Source organism: Nomascus leucogenys, chromosome 4 (genome assembly GCF_006542625.1).
Source record: "Nomascus leucogenys isolate Asia chromosome 4, Asia_NLE_v1, whole genome shotgun sequence".
NCBI lineage: Eukaryota > Metazoa > Chordata > Mammalia > Primates > Hylobatidae > Nomascus > Nomascus leucogenys.
Window position 1 is genome coordinate 43,452,324 of NC_044384.1, and position 20,112 is coordinate 43,472,435.

Here is a 20,112-nt window from a genome sequence, read left to right on the forward strand (position 1 = left end):
ACCATCCTTTGAAGCCTGCTGAAACTTCACTTAGGCAAATGTTTCTAAAGACATTTATTTAGATGTTTTGGCAGCACTTCCCAGACTTCTCAAACCAGAAGGGCTGCATCGGTCTCGGCAATTACATCTGTAGAGAAGGGCTGAAGATGATTTCAGTGGCCTGAAAAGAGGAGCATCAGGCCAGTGCAAAGAACCTGGCCAGGGAATCGAAAGACTCCAGCCCTAGTCCCATGGCATCCCTGCCCCGTGGCCATGAGGAAATGCCTTGCCACTGGGGGACCTCCTTTCTAAGCTCCTGCCATGGCTCAGGAGGGGTGGCGAGGGCTCCTGAACCTGTGGGTGGGCAAGAACCAAGCTGCAAATGTGTCAGTGAATGGGGCTCATGTGACTTTTTTAAATGGCTGAGGTAGACAGGATTTCTTTTTTAGCTTTCTTGTGGAGTTTATCTCAAACTAATAATCTTTGTAGCATTTTACAACTTTTGAAGTACTCATAAATACATTATCTAAATTTAAGAGTGTTGTTTAACTGACCACTGACTCTTGAAAGAAAGAAAGAGATAAGGAAAGGAAAGGAAAGGAAAGGAAAGGAAAGGAAAAGGGAAAGGGAAAAAGGGAGAGAGGAAAGGAGGCAGGGAGGGAAGAAAGGAAAGGGAGGGAGGGGAAGGAGGGGAGGAAGGGAGGGAGGGATGGAAGAAGGAAAGAAGGGAGGGAGGTGACTGAAGTATTGATTCATTGATTGGAAACGTGGCTCTATCCCTTGCCCCAACGATTTCTCTACATCCTAGTAAGATAGTGCCTCTTCCTGCCCACACGCCCATAATCCAGTTACTGGGATTATAGATAAGTCATGTTACTTCTGTGAACAATTAATAGAATCTGTTTCCTTTTTTTTCAATTATGCTAAAATAATGAGCAGAATGTTTTAACTTTTCTTCTTATTCTGTTGCTATTACTCCAGTATATGGGCTTGAGATGACAGCACTTGTAACAATTCTCCAATGCCTTTCTTTCCTCCTTTAAAGTAAACCTTGAACTGGTAGCAGTTTTGCTGAACTATGAATGTTTTCTACATGTTTTTTTCTGAGTTAAAATACTTCCCATTAGGTATTTCTAATACAACAGAAATGTTGAAATGTGAAAAATACATTGACATGCACCCACTCCTCAAAGAACTTTCTTCAGCAAGACATTTTTGAACCATCCATCCTCCTTTTCAACTCCCACACCCTCTGGATACCAAAATTTCTAGAAATAAGACAAAGCATTTTGTTTCCTGACATAAATTTTGATTGTCCAGTGCCAAAAATAAAGTTGTCTCTTCATGGGGACAGCCAAAGGCACTCAGAGCTGGTCACTAGAGCTCACACCACACCCCAGAAGCAGGCCAGACCTGTGAGAGGAAAGTATTTATGCAGACACTCTAGTCAAAACCAGGGTGGTTTCCCTATCTGAAGTTGTTTTCTGGATATAGCTGACATTTTGCTGGATAGGAACTTAGGAATCTAACTGCCAGCGCGTGATTTAAACTTATCTGGTAACACCTGCTACAGGCGTCCCTATCAATGGGACTTCATTCTCCATTATCAGTTTTGTTTGCCAGATTTTCATGTTCCTTGTTAAGTGACCAACCAGGATATAAACAATTACATGGACATTGAAGAGTAAACACACTCATAATGGCTCCACGGCAATGCTCAAATTCCATTATCCAACACCTTGAGATCCCTAGAGGTGAAAGGTAACCGAGTCCTAAAGAAGCAATAAATAATTTAAGTAAAATGGGGAAAAGGCCAAATACAAATATGAAATGAAGCTGTCGTAAGAGACCCTGAGATATCTGCTTTCTTTCCTGTGATTCAATTCACATTGTTCCTGTCCATTTTCTCTCTCTTGGTGCCTCATAATTCCCAGAGCTGACCTGAGCTTCCAGCCCTATCCAGAAGGTTCCACGCTACCTCTCTCTCACAAGTGTGTGTCTCCTCTTTATTCATCCTCTGTATTTCTGTTTATCTGCATGTCTGTAGATGGTAAAGCCAGTCTTTAAATTCATTCTTTAGTTGCTCTTTCCATTTTGGTGAGAAATCAATCCCGAGTTATATATCATATGAATATAACATGTGGAAAGACGTGTGACAGAACTGAATGGTTCCCAGCATTTAAGGACTAGACTTGGCCAGACACGGTGGCTCATGCCTGTAATCCCAGCACTTTGGGAGACCGAGGTGGGCAGATCACCTGAGGTCAGGAATTCAAGACCAGCCTGGCCAACATGGTGAAACCCTGTCTCTATAAAAATACAAAAAAATAGCTGGGCGTGGTGGTGCATGCCTGTAGTTCCAGCTACTCAGGAGGCTGAGGCAGAAGAATCGCTTGAACCCGGGAAGGCAGAGGTTGCAGTGAGCTGAGATCACACCACTGCACTCCAGCATGGGCAACACGAGCAAAACTTTGTCTAAAAACAAAAACAAAAAAAACTACACTCTCATGTATGTTAATAAACCTTAAAGTATGTTTTACATCCTTCCCATCTCTCTTTTTTTTTTTTTTTTTTGTGGCAGAGGGGGCTGGGGAGACAGGGGTTGGACACACCTGTCAATTCCAGTCTGATGGAAGGCCCCTTAGAGGCAGCTACCCACACAGAGTGCAGAGGCTGACAGGCTGACCTGCCTAAGAAATCTCCCTCAGCTGAGACCTAAGGGCCTTCTAGACATATGCACGCCATGGGGTCTGTCTCCTGGGAGCTGTGACAGATTAATGGGAAACAGATGATGGGAGGTTCTTATCTGATTAACCCACAGAGCTCATTTTTACCTAGAAAACAGAACCTCAGGCAGAAACAGGTCACAGACTTGGGGTGTAAAGGAGAGGGGGTTTTTTATTTTTCTTTTTAAAGGACGAAGCACTGGGAGTCTCCTGCTGCAAGGAGAGACTCAGTGTCAAACCCATCTCATGCTGAGGCTGCAGTTGGCCACTCAGGAGACTCTGCAACAAGATAAACATCTTTGGAAGAATGAGAGATGGTTTCCAGGGCTTCTGGAGAATCAGAGGATCCTGGCATCAAAGAACGGAAAATAGGAAGTGTGATGACTCAATGCACCTGATGCCACCAGGGAGGAGCACAGCAAGGACACTGTGAGCTTAGCCACCATGATGTCCAGGGACGGGGCAAAGAGGGTGTACTACCCGCAGCTCCAAATCTAAGCTGCATGGTAGAGGCAGGACAGGAGCAGAAGCAGCTTCTTGTGGAATGCAGGACAGAGCCAGCCAGAAGCCCAGGTCTAGGACCTGAAGTCAATGAAAGCAGGGCAGGTGGGCTAAGAGGGGAACAGATGGCCAGGGGATGGGATGGGGGTGTCTCCCAGGCAGGCAGCAGCCAACTCCCTTTCTGCAGCATACAGTGGACATGTGGGGAGTCTGCCATGGAGTAGACCACAGAGCGCCAGCTGCATCTGTGTGGATCCTACAGGAAGCACCCAGAGGGGCCAGGTGCCCGAGCACACAAACATCACCATTCAGGCCTCATGTCTCTCAGCACACAGTGCTCCATGGGCCTCATCTTTACTAGCCTGCACGGAAACAGCACCCAGGTGCTGTCAGAACAAGAGTGTCAAAAAGACAATTTGCTGTTTCCCATAGGAAACCTCTAGTTTTTATGGAAATTCCAAACTGACACAGAGCCAAGAAGCAGTAAGGACCACGTGGGAATCCAGCTAATTTTCCAAAGGCCACCCTAGGGGCAAGTGAAATATCAGAAAAGGAAGCTAGAGGGGGCCTCCCCACAAGCCAGGAGGGCTCAGCCATGAGGAACCAGCTCAGATTGATTAGAGGGAAAGACACCCAGAGGTGGAGGAAGGTGGTACCCGGCCTGGTCAGAAAACACAGTGAAGTGGGGGAGAAGCCACGCTCAGATTCACAGGCTGAAGAAGAAGGGCAGAACCTGGAAAGGGACTGGGAAGAAAGGAGAGGGGGCAGTGGTTGGGGGTCATGAATTACAGGTCCATTCCCCACCCTTTAAATACAGAAGCCCAGGGACCCCTATACTGTAGCTACAGGAGGCTCAAGCACTGGACAAAACCTGCACCTCACCTGAGCTGCCACCCCATGGCACACATATGTACACCACCTCCATCACCACCAATGGAAGCGGGTACCGATGCAAGATCCTTTCCCATTAAGACTGCACACAGCCTCAGGACCTTGCCCAACACAGCGCCCCAGGGAGCCAATGCTCCTAAATCTGCTGGCTGTGAGATGAATCTCCTTTGTTACTCTTGCACTAGGAGGTTCTTCTTGAGGAAATGATGCACTGTTTATAATTCAACTCTTTGCTATAACAATATAGTGCAAAGCACGTGGCTGCATGATAGGGCCTGCAAGAGAAAAATGCCTTGCAAATTATACCTGATGGCTTTTGCTGCTGATGTTTCTGTTGCTGGAAACTGGCATTAATGGATGAAGTGGCCTTCTCTCATATCATTTTCTTGCCTTTAAAAGTTGTCTTTGTCCCTGTGACTTGACCATCTGAGTAATCAGATGCATCTTATGCAGAGATCAGTCGCTTCAGCCCCCTTGACAGCCTCTGCCTGACTCATCTCTGTCCCTCACAGGCAGACCTCATCATCTCATAGGATTCTGAAATGCCTCTAAAGGCCCTTTGTACCAGGGTTCTTTCACACCTGCAAGCATAAATGATATTTTGGAATCTTCACCCAAATTTTACACTTTTGTTTAACTCAATATTGGACACTTGAAAGGACAGGCCTCCTGGAACCCAGAGAATCAATCACCAGGGTTTTACTTTCTTAATGGGAAGACAGAATCTGCTTCAGAAAATTGAAGCCCAGGGGTTTTTAGCCCAACAAAATGCCTTCAAAGCCAGCCAGCAAAAAACACTCACATATTAACTTTAGGGTCCTAACGACTTCAAACCTTATTTTTTTAAATCCTAGATTTCATTCCTTACCCCACAATTCTTTAGTTCCTTTCTCTTCATGATGAGATTTAGTTATCAGAGCCAGTTGGCCCTCAGAACATTTTTCTGGTGTCTGGAAATAGGATCACTTTTCAGGGACCAAAAAATTTATTTTCTCTAGCTAACCTCATAAAACACAGACTTCTCATGTCTATCATACATCTTAATTCTTATCTGTAAGTGTATGCCCATGATATGACCATCAAAATTTTCATTTCTTTGAAAGATCGAAGCTAGATTAAGAAGGCAAGTGCAGCATTCGCTGCAATATCAAGTGGTCATACCAAAAATGTACAAAGAAATAAAAATTACAGTGGAGGTAAGCACAGAGGTACAAAAGTTTGAGGCCTCTCTCTATACCAAAATCTCATTCCAATCTCCTGCCAAATGCTTCAGAGCCACTACACTATCAGAAAAGACCTGCTTCAGCTGCTAGCTGTAACCATCGAAGCAGAGCCCCTGTGGCTTCATTTTTCATGAGGGTTGCTGGGCTGCTAACCATAAAGGCTCACCCACCACACTCTCATCCCAATGGGTGCTGGGTTCCAAAGTTAACACTAGCGAATTCCAAAAGCATGTCACCTCCAACTCATTAACATGTAGTCCTGGATTCTAAACATTCCTCTACTTAATAAAAACAGGAATGAAGGAGAAGAGAATGTAGGGTGAGGAAAGCATTATTTTTGAGACATTTACTTGATAGCATTTTTAGCCCAGGAGACAAACCCTGGTCCTGGATCCTTCCAGTCCAATCGTGGGTGGAAGGAACATCTTCAGGGGAGTTGCATGTGGTGCGAAGCTGAGACAGCAGCCACTGTGCCCTATGCCTGTAGTATTAATATTTCAACTATTTCTTCTGTGGTAAAGAGGGAAATAACCTTGAGAAGAAACAAAGACTAAAACAACTGATGTGAAAAGGTTTATTTTCTCCTTGTCATATTTCCGATTGTCATTTTGACTCAAAATTGTTCCAGGTATTGTTTTCTTTATCCCTAATAAATCTCATCTAACATTGCCATTCAGAAAGGGAAAGAATATGTCACAATAGGGGAAGGTACTTCATGAACATGATTGCACACATTCCATTTTCTATACATAACCAAAGGATAATATTTAGTGCGAATAAATCTATTCCAGATCTTGCTAATAGTAGGAAATGGAATTTAAAAAAAGGCTTTTAATACAAAGGAAAAACTTTTCCTTTTTATACAGCCAAGTCCTCTCATCTGACATAATCAGGCCTAAGGCAATTAATGGTAAAAGCTGATTAAAACAGAAAATCCTTTTGAAAACAATACATAAAAAAATACATAAACATAAACAAGGCCTTAAAACATTTTGAACTCGTGGCTATTGTGGCAAAACATGCCGGTCTACCTGTGATGAGGCACAAATAGTTCTCTGAATAAGGATCTACCCATTGGAATTCCACGTAGACCTTCTTTTACAACTCACTCCAATAACAAGGTCTGATTTCCAGTCTAGTTTCTTTGAAGTCCAGCAGAGCTGAAGATGCTTATGAAGAGTAGAATTCTCTTAGATTTGTATAATATTCCCCCTCACCTTTTATAGTTATCATAACACATTTACATTGACAGAAATGCTTCTGTAGTGACTAATTTTGAGTCTTTTCCAAAATTGTGAACTTTCAAAGAAGCAGTGACCTTTATGTAGTCATATTTAATTAGTTTATGAAATATTTGGTACTATTTCATTAAATTACATAATTCTGATAACCAGTGCAATTGGCATAAAGAGGTTTGTGAGCAAGCACACTGACTCCATAAGCCCCAGGTCAATCCCTAGAGCAGGGAGCATGTGTGTCCTGGTTGAGTGTGGGCTTGAGGGGCTGTCGGTGCTCAGCATGCCACAGGATAAGATGTCACACATCTTACATCTATCACATGGGATGACAGGATACAGAAGTTCATAAGACAAGTTGATAACACAGAAGTTGTTTTTAAAAAATCCTGTACCTGAAATATATGAGTACATACTGCAAAGGAGTGAGTTTCCTTAAAAGGAGTTAGCTCATTTGGATTTGGATTGAGCTCATTTTCATGCAAGTCTGCTTTCTGCCGCCTTACTATTCCTAGGAAAAAAAAATTCATATTCATGTCCCAAATTTCTCGTAGTTATCAACTGTGTTTCAACATTTAACTTCAACAGTGTTCAGTACATGTTATGTGCCTGGATTTGTTCTAGATCTGGGATGAGGGTAAGGGGGAAGTTTATCCAAAGTCATGTCACAGACCTTTCCTTTAGATAGACATGATTTATACATATGAAATCACTGGGAAAACATGAAGCAGGTAATAAAAAAGCCACTGATTTAATATAAGTGACCATATACATTGTACAGTTACTCAGTGCTACAAGCAGTTGAGAAGCAGAATAGTCAATGTTGGCTGGAGGTCCTACGGATTTTACTTTGTTTCCAACAGGAATACCAATCCTCCTGACACCCTAACCTTTCAGTCCCTGAAGTTTGAGTCACCTGCACAATTATTCTCTAGCTGCAGAGTGAGGCAAAGGTTGTTACTCAAGACACTTGCAACCTCACCACCCTCCACACCAAATGAAGTTAAATCACACGGATTTCCCTCCATCTCCAGCCCTGGGTCTCCCCATCCCTGGGTCTCCAATAGGGAAGCAGAGTGAAGGAGGGACGGGAAATAATTTCCTTCACTCCACCCATGAATGTTTTGGGTATAGACTAGGACTCAACAGGATGATCTATGCTCTTTTGATTAGAGGATTAAATGAAGACCATACCATACATTAAACAAAAGCAAAATTACTCAAATACTAAGAACTTCTAGGGATAAAGTGAAATTTAGTTCCCTTTTTTTTTCCTTCTTATGACATTATATTCTTGCCGCAACTTGGCCCGTTACCAGGAGGAAACTGGGCCTCCCGCAGCAAGCCATTCTGAACCACAAATACGTTTGCTCGCTTAAGAGCATCTTGCCCTGTATCCACATGTACCCTCATCCTGCACTGACCCAAGATTTTCCTTTTAGTCACCTGATAACAACCTGGAGCCCCAGACTCCACTTGCCAACAGGCACACCTCACAGAGCCACCAGGCGGCACGTGAAGATCAGGTCAATGCGCTAGAGGCTCACAATGGCACAGTCCCCAGAAGAACCTCATCTCCCCCAGCACTGCCAAAAGGCACCTCACCAGCGAGCTGTCTTACCTCAAGCTCCAGTCACTAACCAAACAGCAGAGGAAGCTGGAATGAAACAGGCATTCAAAAATCATTGCTGGAAATTGTTTCACTAAAACTCTAAGAATTCATGATAGGGGCTAGTGCAAACAGATAGCATAACAGTGAATCTTTATTTTATTCGCATAAGTCGCGTTATTCATCATACGTTTAGTTCCTGAGGGCAAGTGTCACTCACCGATGCAGGCATGGACCCTCACGGACAGCTGCGTCCTTAGGATGATGCTGTGCTTCTTGCCCCGCCTAACGAGACAGGAGACAAAACAGGGGCATCAGAGGAGTCAGCAGAGACACCTCACGTGCTGTCAATCCACGTGAAGGTTCTGACATACCCACTTAAGTGGGGATCCAGAGAAGCAGAGACCCACACTGAACAAGAATCTATCCTGAAATAATGTTGACATCATAGGACTTTCACAAAAATAAAATAAAGAAGTCTGACTTTGTTGGTTTGGCACACGCATCTCACTGCCAAGCTCCATGGACTCATTCCATCCACAGAGTCTGCACGTAGTCATCCTTGACCATGTTGGGAAAATTTTAAAATCTGTGTCCATGAAGTGAAATTCCTGGAATGTAACAGCACAAATCTGCTTGATCATTCTCATGGCTATTTTTACCTTTTTGTGGGGGGTGGGGGCAGATACAGGAAAAGGGAACACATCATGGGGTAATCAGAACTGCTTTATTGTATATCAATTCAAGACTGTGTTGGCTTTTCCCTTGTACTTTTACAGGAAAATGGGAATCTACAAAAGAAGGCTTACAGACTACTTATTATCAGAAATGCCAATTTACACCACACCCCATCTCACCTCTGCTTCCTTCTCACTGCATTTCTCATGAGGAAGAAAAAGGGCAGACCTCCCCAGTTCCACTCCCACTAGGGCCCTTCCTGCTTTATGCAGAGAGGAACCAAAACACAGAGCAGTTGGTAGAAGGAGGTAAAGGGGAGAAAACATGAGTCCTGGCTACCCAACAGGAACAAAGGCTTTGAGGTTTGGAGAAAAGGGGAAGGCAGTGGACAAAGGAAAAGCAGAGCCAGCCAACAGCATGGCAGCAGGTAGTGTGGCAGGGCTCTTGGAAATGGGATTCCCTGTCCATCCTCACCTCTCCCGATCAGGGCTTAATGTATAACAGAATCTGGCAGTGCTTTCCTGCCTCCTGGTATGTGGTTGTGTTGGAGAGAAGGGAACACAGATCTCACCAAGGCACGCTACTAATACTGTGATTATGAATTCACAGTAATGACTACATCAATTACATTTTTTATTCTTCCGACCAGGTAAGAGACAGAAGTATGGTTTAAACAATGCTTTGTTGATTCTGATATTATTTGGTTGTGTCTCCACCCAAATATCATCTTGAATTGTAGCTCCCATAATCCCCACAAGTCATGGAAGGTAACTGAATCACGGGGGCATTCTTGTGACAGTGAATAAGTCTCACGAGATCTGATGGTTTGATAAAGGGCCGTTCCCCTGCACATGCTCTCTTGCCTGCCACCATGTAAGATGTGCCTTTGCTCTTTCTTCACCTTCCACCATAATTGTGAGGCCTCCCCAGCAATGAGGAACTGTGAGTCCATTAAACCTCTTTTTCTTTATAAATTACCCAGTCTCGAGTTATTAGCAGCATAAGAACAGACTAATACAGATTCTTTTAAAGAAAAAAGGAAACCCAGCTGCCTAATTGCAAAGCATGCAGTAGCCTCCAGCTGAGCAGCTGCTTCAAGTAGAGTCTGCATTCAGAGTCCCCTCAAAATTCAATGAGCCCCTCCATTTTCCTTTGTTCATTTGTTTTATATTTTTTATATGCAAGCCATTAGTCTCAAGAAGCTTGCAGCCAATACACAATGTCTACAGAAGACAAGTTCAAGATTCCTGTAAACACAGATTTCCACAAAAACATATTCTCCACAAAAACATATTCTCCACAAAAAAACTCTCACTCTCAAAAATCCTGACATGAACACTCCTTCAACTCTTCTGACCAGACCAGAAGAAAGTTTTGATTTAAGTGCACTGAATTGAATTACAGACAGCTTTCTGTTTGACTTGCCAAGAAAGGTTTTCTGGGGTAGCGGGGACAGCAGCTAGGAGCAGAAAATCAGTGAACCCCTGCCAGGGGCCAGGCTCTAACTATTAGAAACAGTATATCCTAGTCTTCCAATCTCAAGGATTTTCTGTAGTTCGCATTACCAACAGTTATAAGTCAATGGTAAATGTCAAATGAATAGCAGACAAAGAACATGCTACAGATGCCCAGAGAGAGAAAAAGCATGAGCTGGCCAGGGAAGACATTTCAGAATGCCCCAAGTTCTGGAGAATTTCAGAAAGAGTCCATTGGTTGCCCCTTCTTGTATCTTCAAACAACCGCAAAGTTGCACTTTGAGTGTGTGTTTCCCCACATAATTCTCTAGACCCACAGTGAGCATGTAGGGTGGTCACTCTGGGATTCCAGGCCCCTCAGTGAAAACTATGACTGCCAAGACCCAGCAAGCCCACCATCCTGGAGGGGTCATCTTTTCCGGATGCCGAGAAACCAGGCAATTAGTTTGTTAAGCTAAACCCTAATGGAAATTAAGAGCGCATAGAAGAAAAAAAAAGTCCTATTTTTTTTTAGAAGTTTAATCACAATTCCTCTGCTTCAAAATTCTAGCTCTTACCTTATCTGCTGCTGTACACAAAATCCTATACATGAAGAAACCTGCATGGAACTGGGAACCAAGGATGGTGGAAGCAGGCTGAGGTGGGGAGGAGGCCCCAGATCCCAGGTTCAGAGAAAAGGAGGGAACCAGCTAAGGAAGAGGCAAGTGGGTGAAGAGTGTGGCCAGATTCAGCCAGGTTCACAGGAGGGCATCTGTGGCCTCTCACCCTTCCCCACCCCTGCTTCCACCCACCTCTGATGTAGGTACTACTTCTGTGTCCATTTTGCAGATGAGGAAAACAAAGCTTGTAGAAATGGTGTAACTTGCATACAGGGCTGGTGGAAACAGAAGCAGGGTTGAAAGCACAGAATCTGACTCCACGATCACCTGCATCATCCTGCCTTTCACTGCACAATTGCCTCACTGTATAACCTTCTCTAAGGCTTACAAAGGATAAAAAGAGTCCCTGGTTTTTTAGGGAACTAGTGTAACCTCAGTACTAAAACCTAACCGAAAAGACACACTGAAAATCTAAGATGGAAAAATCTAAGAAAATATTGAGAAATCAAATTATGCAATATGTAAAAATAATACAACAGGACCACATAAGACTCATCCCTTAGAGTTCAAGAATTAGAGTCCAATATAATAGTTTTACATATATATAACATATATATTATATATACACAGATACGTAAGTCTTCTTGACTTCTTAGGAAAACCTTATTTGGTCTTATTGTATTTTCACATATTGCTCTCTCTTTCTCTCTCTCTCTATACATATACACGTGTGTGTGTGTGTGTATGTTTAAATAAAACAAAGGACATCCACCATAAGGTCCCTTTAAATTTGGTAGCTTCCCTCCACCACTATATTTTCTAATTAGTTAAAACTGACATATTGGAGAAAGTTTCACTTTTATGTATTTTTTTACATATGGTCATTTCCCTGCTACCACTGATTCTAAAAATCTTTTTGCTAAGTCCTTTGGCTTCTTTTAGGGAAATAATCATATCTGTTTAAAGATAATCATTTTATCCCTGCCTTTCCAGTGAATACACCCTTTTCTTCTTTCATGGCTAAAACTTTCAAAGGAAAATTAAAGAATCATAGGCATACTCCCTTCCCCACTATGGGACACTATGTCAGTTTCGGTTCAGAAATAACAATAGTTGTTAACATTTATGGAATGCTTATCATGTGCCAGATGATGTTCTAAGTACTTTTTACACATTTAGTATTCAGAAAATTTCTATGATGTAGTGATATGGTTAGGCTTTGTGTCCCCACCCAAATCTCATCTTGACTTGTAATCCCCAGGTGTGAGGGAGGGACCTGGTGGGAGGTGATTGGATCAGGGGGGTGGTTTCCCCCATGCTGTTCTTGTGATAGTGAGTTCTCATAAGATCTGATGGTTTCATAAGGGGCTCTTCCCACTTTGCTTTCTCACTCACTCTCACCTGCCACCATGTAAGATGTGCCTTTGCTTCTCCTTCACCTTCTGCCATGATTCTAAGTTTCCTGAGGCCTCCCCAGCCATGCAGAACTGTGAGTCAATTAAACCTCTTTCCTTTATAAATTACCCAGTCTCAGGTACATCTTTATAAGCAGTGTGAAAATGGACAAATACAGGTAGATAACATTATTGACATTCTAAAGATAAGGAAAATCAACGCCCAGAAAAGTTAAGCAATGGAGCTGAAGTCACACAGCTAGAAAGTGACAGAGCTCAGACTCAACCCAGGCAGTCTGACCCTAGAGTCAGTGCCCCTATCACCTCCGCAGAGCTGCCCCCCAGATGTGTGCTCCTCTCATTCATTCCCTCATTCTACTGGTGCCAATATCAGGGAGAAAAGGATGCTAAGCTGCTTACAGTGAATTCACATGGACAACCTCTCAGGATTTGTATGTTTAGACTATTATTTTCTGAACTCATACACACGTATGAGATGTACTCTATGAGATGCACAAAGTATGTGGAGCTTTAAGACAGGAATATAGAAATCTTACCTGCATTTCCAGCCTGCCAGCCTGCCCTGAAGATTTCAGATTTGCCAGTCCCCACAACTGCATGAACCAATTCCTTAAAAATAAATATTTCTAGATAGATAGATTACATAGATACGAGAGAGAGAGAATATGAAATGGTCCATTTTCACACTGCTCTAAAGAACTGCCTGAGACTGGCTAATTTATAAGGAAAGAGGTTCAATTGACTCACAGTTCCACATGGCTGGGGAGGCCTCAGGAAATTCACCATCATGGTGGAAGGTAAACGGAAAGAAGCACCTTCTTCACAAGGTGTCTGGGGAGAAAGCGGTGGGGAGGGATGGGGGGTGGACTGCCAAACACCTTTAAAGCCTAAGATCTCATGAGAATTCACTCACTATCATGAGAACAGCATGGGGGAAACTACCCCCATGATTCAATCACCTCCTACCAGGTCCCTCCCTCCACACGTGACGATCACAATTTGAGACGAGGTTCGGTTGGGGACACAGAGCCAATCCATATCAGATAGATAGATATTCTCTTGGTTCTGTGTCTCTGGAGAACCCTAATACAAAATTTGATATCTGCCTTCATAGGGCTTCCACATTCCAAAGAGAGGCTGTCAGTATGTATTTACTGTAAGCACCTCAGCCATCCTTTTCTCCCTGACACCAGCATTCTGGGTTAGTTTTGCAGGTGCCGCTCCTTTTGAGTCTGTGTTTTTGCAGCAAGATGAACTGGAATGCACCAAGTACCCAGAATCCAGTGACCCAGAAGGCAAGGCGGCTCAGCTTGACCTTAATCTCCCCAGGGAGACTCAGATTCCTTTCCTATCAGCACAGCCACTGCCAGGGAAACATCACTCTTTGGAGCAGGCAGCCACAACCAATGGGCGGCTCACAACCAAGGCCAAGGCCAAGGCTACCCAAGTGCCAAGGGGACTATCTAAAATAGATAAGCAACTCAAGGAAACCCCTATGGAGGCACACGCACCAGGGACACGACAGTACTACCGCTAAAAGAACTTTCTGAAACGTCCTGCCTTCTCAGAATGCACAGATTTCTGTTACAATAATATCAGTGGCCTTGGGAAAAGTCTGGTTTAACCAACTAAGGCTCACAGAAACCTGTGTGTTTCAGTTCTGACCCTGTGTCTCAAGGGAGCCTTTTTATAAGAGTAACATATAAAGCCCTTTGTGACTGTAAGAACAAGTGCTTACATTATTTTATTGAGTGGTATAGAGCCAGAAGCTTGATGACTTTCTCTAGCAACCAACAGTGGAATCAATGCTCCCAAGTAATCCTCCACCAAAATTAGAAGAAATAAACTATAGTTTCAGTCAAGGATAGAAACAGATGTTTCACCATCTGGCAAAAGTAGGGACAAGGGCCCCCTCAACAGTTGTCCCAGGAATAAAAAGCTCTTAGTAAGCTTCTGGAGCTGTGGGGCTCAACTGGCACTCCATCTCAGGGATAAAGAGATGGAGGAGGATTTGAACCAGTCATCAGCTAGTAAAAGGACTAGCTAAGATTAACTTGCCCAGAAGCTCAAAGTTTAAGCAAGAGAGGCAGTTGCCACTACATTAATCTCCGGGTGTGTTCTGTTCTCCCCTGGCAGACTGTAGAGAGAGAAAAACATCGACTCTGAAGCCAGCTGTGTGATCTTGGACAAGTTACTTAACCTCTCTGAGCCTTGGCTTTATTGTCTGTAAAATAAGATGTCTACCTTCTCCTAAGGGTGTGAGAATTAATCAATGCAAGTAACATGCTGTGGACATAGCTGGCATGTGATAAATGCTGAATAACGTTAGGTAATACCCTTGTTGATATTACTGTTCTTTTAGCCACTTCCTCTCCCTCGTTCCATTTGTCATAATGTCTGGATATTCTCTCAATTTATATATGTCTCTCACTTCATTTTTGTCTGCCTCTTCTCATTCCTCCCACCTCTCTCCTCATCATTCCTGTTTCTCGTTCTCTCTTCACTGCCCATTCAAGAATCGACAATAATAATGCATTTGTTATTATTTGACACTTTTTCCTGTTCTTCATTAAAGTTCCAGTGATGTAGCATTTTAATTTTCTCAAGGCACTAATGTCTATGCCTCCTGTGTGTGCAACCCTGAGTGTGTCAGCCTCTGAGGAATGAGTCATCTACTTTAACTAGAAGGTGTGAGGAGTCCGAGACACACAGGGGATCCACGTGGAAGCACCCTGGGCAACACGTCCTATGACTAAAGTGTGAAGTTTGTGCACTTGGGGAAAAGGGACCTACCAAAACAGGTCACCTCTCTAGATACCTTCTCAGGCCAGTCTGGTTCTCTCATCTTCCAGTTTCCTTCACTCTTGCTTCAACAAGACATAAGGCAGACGGAATGAACTTTCTCAGTCAGCTTCTGCTCAGCTAGTGTCCTCTCATCACAGAAGCTGGAACTTCTCCCCACACCTAGCCCGGCCATCACCAGCTCAGTGTCTCTCTTCCATAGTCATTCCCTCACACGTTTTTTGTAAGCTTTAATGAGGTATAATTTAGGTACCATAAAACCCACCTGTTTTGTGGATATAATTCACTGATTATTAGTATCTTCATAGAGTTGTACAGTCATTACAATCTAACTTTTTTAACTTTTTCATCAATGCAAAAACACCCCAAAACCCTCATACCCATCTGCAATCACTCTCTGTCCCCACACTCAGCAAGAGGCAACCACCAATCTACTCTGTCTCTCTAGAGATGTGTCTTTTCTGGCCATCTCATACAAATGAAATTAAACAGTACGTCACCTTTTGTGTCTGGCTTCTTTCACATGGCCTGATGTCTTCCAGGTCATCAGATACTGGACATATGATTTACAAACATTTTCTCCCATTCTGTGGCTTGTGTTTTCCCTTTACCAATTATGTCTTTTGGGGATGCAAAAGGCTTTAATTTTGATGAAGTTCAAACTATTTTATTTCTCTTGTCACTTGTGCTTTTGTCATATCTAAGACATGGAAAGCACACATGGCAAGAACCATGACTCTGCCTAACCCAGTCATGGAGACTTGCTCCTGTTTTCCTCTGGGAGTTTCATTGTTTTGGCTCTTATATTTAGGACTATGGTCTGTTTTTAGTTCATCTTTGTGTCTGGTATGAGGTCCTTGACATCTTGATTAGCTCATTCTCTTGTCTTCCACCCTCACGTACCCTGTGATGGGACAGAGCCCTTGTTCAAGCTGTTCACGGATTTCAGCTCCTGGGAAATCCTGCTGGCTCCCTTCTCAGCCCCCAGTCTCTCCTCGCCAGCCTCTGCCCCCACCACCCTTCTGCTTTCTTCCCCTTTAGGACACCCTAAATCTCCTGCTCACCACTCCAAGCCTTGCCTTGCTCCTCCTCACAACTTGCCTTTGTGGTACAGTATCCTCAACTGCCCATTCTTTGAAATGTCCTCTCTCCTTGCGGAGGCAGATGCTGCTGGTTACCCACTCAATACCCATCTCCCTTTCTGCCTTATAATGGGAATCCAATTGTGTTTGGAGTGACAACGTATATTCCACAATGTGGCACTCTACAATGTGGCACAGTTCTCATCAGTGAACTATAGATGGAAGTCGCTGGTGGAGCTTCTGGAAAGCTCTTTAAAAGCAGCACACCCAGCCAGCACCAATACTGCTCTTCACTCTTCTCAACTAAGGCAGGGACCACTAGCTGTCACCTAATATTCATAGCAATAGGAGGAGAAGGTTAGCTGGATACAGCCCACAATTCATACTGTGCCCTCGAGCCTCTGGCCAAAATCATACGAGTGAAAGCTATGTGCACCCAGAAATGGGTGTGCACTCCCTTCATCCCTTTCCTTCTTTCTAGGGGCTGAGATGCAGATGAGATGGTAAGAATGGAAGCAGCCACCTGGACCCAGAGATGGAATCCTTGTTGTCAGGATGCTATAGCTATTTCACATTTCCAAAGAGGATTGCCTATATTTGGAATCTCATAAAAGAAAAAAACTTTTATTTAAACTGCCATATTGGGAGATTTCTTGGTTGCAACAGAGAAGACTGCATCCTAACCAATGCATACATACCTCCCTGTCTTGATATGACAAGGGTGTGGGGCAGCTGCATTGTAACTATGATGAAACATGAAAGACAAAAGCCAGATCCTAGGGATGGTAGGGCATAAAGATAAAACAAGCCCAGGTTCCTAAGAGTATCATGGAATCAACATATTGTCCTTGAAACTGTATAATTATCCACTGATTTTCTTAGAGTGGCTTTTGTTTTATAGAAAAATTTCATAGAAAGTAGAGAATGTTCTCATATATCCACACTGCCCCTCCCCACCAACCCATTTCTCCTATTAACATCTTGCATTAGTGTGCAAGATGTTAATCTGTTACAACAGATTAACTGACATTGACACATTATTAACAAGTCCATAGTTTTACTTTATAATTCACTGAACAGTTGAACAGTTCTATGAGTTCTCACAAATACATAACGTTCTGGATCCAACATTACAATAACATACAGAGCAGTGACACTGCTCTAAAGATCCCCTGTGCTCCACCTGTTCATCCCTCCCTACCCATCTCCCAACCTCAATTCCCACCCCGGCAACAGGATCTTTTCACTGTCTCCATAGCTTTTTCCCTTTCTCGGAATGTCATATAGTTGGACTCACAGTATGTAGCTTTTTCAGACTGGCTTAATTTCATAATGTGCATTTAAGGTTCCCCCATATCTTTTCTAGCTTAATCGCTCATTTCTTTTTATTCCTAAATAAAAAATACTACATGGTATGGACAAATACTATGGTTTCTTTACCCATTCAACTACAGAAGGACATGTTGTTTCCAAATTTTGGCAATTATGAATAAAGCTGCTGTGAAAATATGTGCAGGCTTTTGCATGGACATAAGTTTTCAACTCATTTGGGTAAACACCCAGAAGCATGATTGCCAAATTGTATGGTAAGCCTACATTTAGCTTTGTAAGAAACTACCGGACTGTCTTCCAAAGTGGTCATGTCATTTTGCATTCCCACCAGCAACGAATGAGTGTTCCTGTTGCTCCACATCTTTGCCAGCATTTGATATCAGTGTTTTTTTATTTTAGCCATTCTAAGGGGTGTGTAGTGGTATCTCATTTTTTTAAATTTACATTTTACATTATATTGACATGTAATGTTGGATATCTTTCTATATGCTTATTTACCATCTGAATGTCTTCTTTAGTGACATATCTGTTCAGATCTTTTGCCCATTTTTTAATCAGCTTGTTTTCTTATTAAGTTTTAAGAGTGCTTTTTATATTTTGGATACTTGTACTCCATCAGATACGTTTTGCAAATATTTTCTCCCAGTCTGTGGCTGTCTTTTCATTGTCTTAATATCCACTTTTTTTCCATGATAAAAATATAGTCAAAAATTTTAAGCCACTGTTCTCTGGGTTCTTTGTCACATGCAGCTAAACCTGAGTCTCTTACTGATGTACAACACCTGGGTTATGGTTTCAATGGATCATCTGGGTGCTGCCACCTGGGTGACTACTAACTTTCTTTTCCCTACAGCCAGGGCCTGGTCCTCTCCTCACCTGCATCCTATAGCTGGCCCTCCCGGACAAGACCTCCAGACTCTGTAGCTCCCTCCAAGGAAGCACCCCCAGCCTCTCCAGTACTCCAGCCTTCTCACTTGGGTCCTCAGCCAACATTTTTCACTAGCCACCCCACACCTTGTGTGTGGCTTGCCACAACCTCAGACTAACAGGTATAAACCCCTCCTCCCCTTTTCAAAATTGCCTCCACTGTATCACCTATTTCCCTAACTAGTCCACCATTCTGTGCACTATTCCCCTAATGCCACATGTCCATTCCATTCTCTTGTTCCCCTCTACACGAGCTGGCACCATGGCTCCAGATTCCCAGCCGCCTCCCTCCCCAACCCTGGGTCAGGCCCCAATCCACTCACCTTCCTCGGCTACCAGGTTTAGGTTCATTAGGCCACTGCCTGCTTGTCCCCATAGGGGGTTACATCTGACCAAGGCCTCCCACTCCAAGTTCTTCCCACTCACCCCCACCCATAGCCCCCTCATCACTTAAGGAGTTCTGTGGGGGCTCTCTTTGCAGGTCATTTTTCTTTTGTCTGACTCCAACCCACATACCTACCTGATATCATCTTTGCCCTCATACATCCTGGCATTTAAAGGCATTTAGAACCTTTGATTCCAGTGTCCTTTCAGCATAGGAGTTACTTCATTCCTGCCTGACTTACTGCAGCCTTTATCAGGAATGCCGTCTTCCTCACGCAGCGGTTCTCAACTTTGACTGCACACTGAAATCACCTGGAAGCTTTGACAATCACCTCTGCCTGGGCCCACCCCTGAGTTCTGATTTCATGAGCCTGAGGCTGGGCGTGGCAGGGAAGGTTCTAAAGTTCTTCAGGGGGTGGCAATATTCTCCAAGACTGAGAGCCTACGCTGCAGGTTCCCAAACAAACATCTAACCACCTAGACAGCATTTTTTTCCGTTTTTTTTTTTTTTGAAACGGAGTCTTGCTCTGTCACCCAGGCTGGAGTACAGTTGCGTGATCTAGGCTCACTGCAACCTCCACCCCCTGGATTCAAGCAATTCTCCTGCCTCAGCCTCCCGAGTAGCCGGGACTACAAGCACGTGCCACCACGCCCGACTAATTTTTGTATTTTTAGTAGAGACGGGGTTTCCATGTTGGCCAGGCTGGTCTCGAACTCCTAACCTCAAGTAATTCACCCACCTTGGCCTCCCAAAGTGTTGGGATTACAGGCGTGAGCCACTGTGCCCAACCTGGACAGCTTTTTTTAAAAAAAAAGCAAGATTCTGAACCTCACTCCGAACCTTCTGAAGCCAGAACCTAGAGATGAGCAGTTCTGGCACCTGGAGCTGGTGTGCAGGGCCTCTGGGCTACCCACTCAACCCAGCTGAACTCACTCCTAATGGCTCCTTTGGTTTTAAAGGGACAGTTTTCTCCCCCACTAAGAGCAGGGGCAGAACTTGATGGCCTGCACTTTGAGCCTTGCATAGCACTATGAAGACAGGAGCTCCTTCGAACCTGTCACTGATTAGCCACAAGGCTTTGGCCAACACACCTGCACCCTCCGCTCAGGATAACTACCTTAAGAGGAAAAAAAAAATCAGGGAACGTCTACCTTTCTTCCCTTCCGCACCCTCACCAGAATCTCTCTCTTAACATGGGGGTTTTGTTGGTTGCTTGTTTCAGTTTAGTTTTTTAGGTTCAGTAGATTTTTAGA

At 43.6% G+C, this 20,112-nt stretch overlaps 1 protein-coding gene across 4 annotated transcripts in view; it reads right to left on the bottom strand.

Annotated features, from left to right (window-relative positions):
• Positions 1 to 20,112, bottom strand: part of FHOD3 (formin homology 2 domain containing 3) — a 491,472-nt gene that overhangs the window by 401,028 nt on the left and 70,332 nt on the right. For all 4 annotated transcript variants that reach the window (XM_030810562.1, XM_030810561.1, XM_030810560.1 and 1 more), the window contains exon 3: positions 8,385 to 8,449. In XM_030810562.1, coding sequence (XP_030666422.1) covers positions 8,385 to 8,449 — 65 coding nt within the window. The remainder of the gene's footprint in view (positions 1 to 8,384; positions 8,450 to 20,112) is intronic.